A 4,891-nucleotide genomic window follows, 5' to 3' on the forward strand; every position below is an offset into this window, starting at 1 on the left:
TGTGTGTGTGTGTGTGTGTGTGTGTGTGTGTGTGTGTGTGTGTGTGTGTGTGTGTGTGTGTGTGTGTGTGTGTGTGTGTGTGTGTGTGTGTGTGTAATTCTCAATACTTTGTCAGAAATCAAGTCTCGTTGTGTGAATAGTCAACAGATCAAATCAAGCCTTGCATGACAGTTCGCATGACAGCTGGAACGAGTCATCGGACCTTGAAAGGGGGTAGGGGGGGGGGAGCTCTCTCCGGTATTGTATCGTCTAATAAGGACGTACGGACATACACACGGACGTACATATACGTACATACATGCATATAATCGTGGTAGCACATATCCATGCATGTAGACCCACAGTTATTCATTCAAACACACATTCACACAAACACCCACCCACCCATCCACCCACACAACCCCCCCCCCCCCCCACACACACACAACACCCCGCCACACCCACACACACAATCCCCCTCCCCATCCCCCAACCAAATCCACCTCACACTCCACCCCCACCCACCAACCCACCCCCACCCACCCCCACCCACAACTCCCACACCCATCCACCCACACAACCCCCCCCACACACACACAACACCTCGCCACACCCACACACACACAATCCCCACTCCCCATCCCCCAACCAACCATCCACCCCACCCACACCCCCCACTCCCACCAACCCTTACACCCACCTACCCCCCCACCCACAACCCCACACCCATCCACCCACACAACCCCCCCCCACACACACACACACAACACCTCGCCACACCCACACACACAATCCCCACTCCCATCCCCCCAACCACACCCCACACCTACCCCATCCCACACCCTTACCCACACGCCAATCCCCCCATCCCTCCACCCCCTACCCACACCCCACCCACCTCCCCACCTACCCCACCCGCCCACCCTTTGCGAAATGGGTGACCGCGCATGGCAGTTGATTGACTCTTCCTTTCATTGCACGAAGGTTCTGATTGCAACAGTTCGTGCATGGCTAATTCTTCCTAAAATGATGAATGAAATTTATTCCTAAAATGATTTAAAAGACGGAATGAAATGGGACTCGGTATGTATGTTGAAGCGATGGCCAAGGAGTGATGACTGAGTTTGCTTTATATCTATCTATCTATCTATCTATCTATCTATCTATCTATCTATCTATCTATCTATATATATATATATATTATTTTTTTTATTTTTTTTTTTTTTTTTTTTTTTTTTCTCTCTCTCTCTCTCTCTCTCGTCTCTCTCGTCTCTCTCGTTCTCTCCTTCTCTCTCTCTCTCTCTCTCTCTCTCTCTCTCTCTCTCTCTCTCTCTCTCTCTCTCTCTCTCTCTCTCTCTCTCTCTCTCTCTCTCTCTCTCTCTTTTCTTCTTTTTTTTTTTTTTTCTTCTTTTTTTCTTTTTTTTTTATTAATTTCTACTACAGTTCTTTTTTTTCTTTCTTTCTTTATCTACTACTATCTTTTTTTCTCAGGTCTTTCTTCTTCCTCTTTCTCTTATATTTTTTTCTCTTCTTTATACAAAGCCTGCAACACACACACACTAAGAGAGAGAGAGAGAGAGAGAGAGAGAGAGAGAGAGAGAGAGAGAGAGAGAGAGAGAGAGAGAGAGAGAGAGAGAGAGAGAGAGAGAGAGAGAGAGAAACTGATAGACAAACAGATACAAAAAAAAAATCAAATAGAAATCTTAAAACAACAATAACAAAATATATCACTTTTCACCGCAACTTCTAAATAACAAATAAACAACAAACTCAAAAGAATTCACAACTTAAAGCAACAAGACGAACGAAAAACCCCGGATGTTCAACCCAAGCCCGCCATTACCGGGGCCAGGCGGTTAAACCCCGAAAATTCAATTGTTATTCCTCCATCACAGCTTTTTAAACGACGTCCATAAGCGAGCCTGATGTCCGTAGAGTGAGAAACAAAGAGGCTCGTGAGACTGTAATACGTTCGGCTCGTTAAACTAATGCGTTTGAGACGTAGTTGGCAAATGAGCCGCTAATGTCGAGATTTCGGCTCCTTTATTTTCAAATCTCCCGCCAAAATCCGCCATCTTGTCGCGCGCTCCCCGATGCTCGTGTTCGGAACGCTAAAGTTGACGATAACATCAAACTACTCAATATTAAGTTTGAGACTTTACATTGCCTTGGCGGGCAAGTTTTCCGACTGGCTAAACACGATATTGCATAATATTTTCTCTCTTCGTTCGTATTGCTCATAGCGCGTGTAGCAATATGGCAATCTATAGCAATGTTGATGTTATAGTACGAATATTTTCATTCTTTCTCGTTGATAGTCTTGATATACAGATAGTATAAGTATTTCCTCTAATTAATACTCTTAGAATAATAATAGTAATAGTAAACCGATAGTACCCATTCATATATATTTTTAAGAATTAGTCTGTACTGATAAACATCAGGAAATTCCTTTTTGAAACAAGGATATTTTCCCACGTGATCAAGAGTCAAAAAAAAAAAGAAAAAGGAACACAAGGTCGTTTTTTCTACTTTCTAAAATTCATAAAGGATTAATCAGCTGGGAACTCGATACCCTGTTCAACTTTGTTTAAAAAACACATTATCGTTTAAATATCGTCAATAGAAAGTGATTGAGAAAGAAATATCATTATATCTTATTACGATTATTAACAATTTTATCTTGATGATGATAATAATGATGATGGTGATGATGTTGATAATGACAATACTCGTCAAGATCATAATGATAATGAGCATTGAGTTAGAAACCTTAAATTTATTCTAATGTTCATATAAGCAGGTTAATTGAAAATTGATATAAAAAATGTTTTAAATACATAATGCACGAAATGTGAATAAAAACACTAGCATACGTATCATATGAACATATAAGTATGTATATTATATATATGTCCTATAAAATATCAACATATTATATAATATACATATTATATCAACATATTATATATCAACATATTATATATCAACATATTATATATATGTATGTATTAGTATGAACATATTATATAATATATCAACATATTATATATAAGTATGTACTAGTATCAACATATTATATTATATATCAACATATTATATATATGTATGTATTAGTATGAACATATCAACATACAATCAACATATTCCTTAAACATGGAAAAATTAGGATACGAAAGAAAGCACTAATATGCACACGATATATAACTATAGCATACTCTAACAAGAAAATATATCATATACGACCAAAATATGACATGGAAGACCTCGCTAACGTCCATTTTCTTCTCGTCTTTGCAGTCGTTCTTCGGCCGGACCTACAACAACATCCCTTCGCCCAACGAGTGCAAGAACAGCGGCCGCTGCGTGATCAACAAGAAGACGCGGACCTCGTGCAAGAGCTGCCGGCTGCGGAAGTGCCTGCGGGTGGGCATGTCGAAGAGCGGCTCTCGCTACGGCCGCCGCTCCAACTGGTTCAAGATCCACTACCTGATGCAGAACAACAGCTCGGCCACGTCCTCGGCCGACGACCCCGCGGCGAGCGAGGCCAGCGCCCCCACGGCCACCAGCACGACCACGTCCCCGGGCCTCATCAGCCCCTCGTCGGAGAGCATGGCGCTCAGTCCGGACCTCAAGGACTTCAAGGACTTCAAGGACTTCAAGCTCAGCCCCGACTTCAAGCTGAACTCCGACTTCAAGGCCGTGCTGGAGTGCAAGGGCCTGAACTCGCCCTCGTCCTCGGAGTCGCACAACTCCGACTCGTCGCTGGACCTGAGCGAGAAGTCGCTGTTCCCGCCCTACTCCGAGCACCTGTACCCGAAGGACCTCCTGGCGCTGTACAACCTGCCGACGCTGACGCCCCGCCTCCCGCCCTACGTGGCGCCCACCACCCTCGCTCACCGCTACCTCTACCCCTACTACCCGTTCCTCTCCGTCTACTCCCGCAAGCAGTACTTGGACACCCTGATGCAGGAGGCCCGGCAGCGGGGGGTCGCCACGCCCGTCGACGGCGACGACGAGCCCGGCGACGGCGGCTCGCCCCCCGCCCGCGACTTCGCGCCGCCGCCCAAGTTCTTCAAGCCCAACCCCTCGCCCACGCACGACCTCAAGCTGCCGGTGCGGGAGCCCCCGAGCCTCGCTCAGGTCCGCAACCTGCTGCCCTTCCGCCAGAACCTGCTGGTGCGGGACATCCTCAGCTCGGGGCGCAACCCGGGCCACGACCTGTCGCCCAGAGGAAGCCCCGACCTGCTGACCGTCGGCGCCACGGCCCCGCAGGACCTGCCCATCGACCTGAGCGTCAAGAACAAGTCGCCGTCGCCGCCGCGGCCCGTGTCCGTCGGCGAGCGCTCGGCCTCCAGCTCGCCCCGGGGCGCGCAGGAGGGCGGCAGAGAGAGCAAGGAGGCCGCCGAGGGCCCGGCAGGCAGGAGGAAGGAGGAGCAGGACGCGCCGCTCGATCTCAGCGCCGCGAGGACGGGGTAGCGGGCGCCAGGGACCGCCGCCCCGCCGTGCTACAGGTGCCAAGAGGAAGGACACGCAGGGCCGCTCGCAGGTGCCACCCGACGATGCCACTCCCACTCAGAGCCCCCGTCCGCCGGGTGCCCCGCCCCCTGCGCCCCTCCACCAAGCGGAAGGACTTCAGCGCGAAAGAACGCAACGCAGCTGCGGAAGTTCCCTCGGACAGATCCGTACACATATACAATATAAATATATAGATATATTTCCTCCCGCAACCCGCGCCACTCCGCCGAGGAAGGCGTCGAGGCCGAGCGGAGCGCCCGGGTGGATCCTTCGCGAGCCGTTCCTTCCTTCCTTCCTTCCTTGCTTCCTTCTTTCCTTCCTTCCTTCCTTCCTTCCTTCCTTCCTTCCTTCCTTCCTTCCTTCCTTCCTTCCTTCCTTCCTTCCTTCCCCGGGT

At 48.5% G+C, this 4,891-nt stretch overlaps 1 protein-coding gene across 1 annotated transcript in view; it reads left to right on the forward strand.

Annotated features, from left to right (window-relative positions):
- Positions 1–4,601, forward strand: part of LOC113819134 (knirps-related protein) — a gene marked incomplete in the record, with an annotated part of 184,997 nt that extends 180,396 nt beyond the window's left edge. Inside the window, 1 exon segment of the mRNA XM_070114841.1 lies at positions 3,280–4,601. Coding sequence (XP_069970942.1) covers positions 3,280–4,458 — 1,179 coding nt within the window.
- Between the last annotated feature and the right edge of the window lie 290 nt (positions 4,602–4,891).

This window comes from Penaeus vannamei, chromosome 36 (assembly GCF_042767895.1).
Source record: "Penaeus vannamei isolate JL-2024 chromosome 36, ASM4276789v1, whole genome shotgun sequence".
Taxonomy (NCBI): Eukaryota; Metazoa; Arthropoda; class Malacostraca; order Decapoda; family Penaeidae; genus Penaeus; species Penaeus vannamei.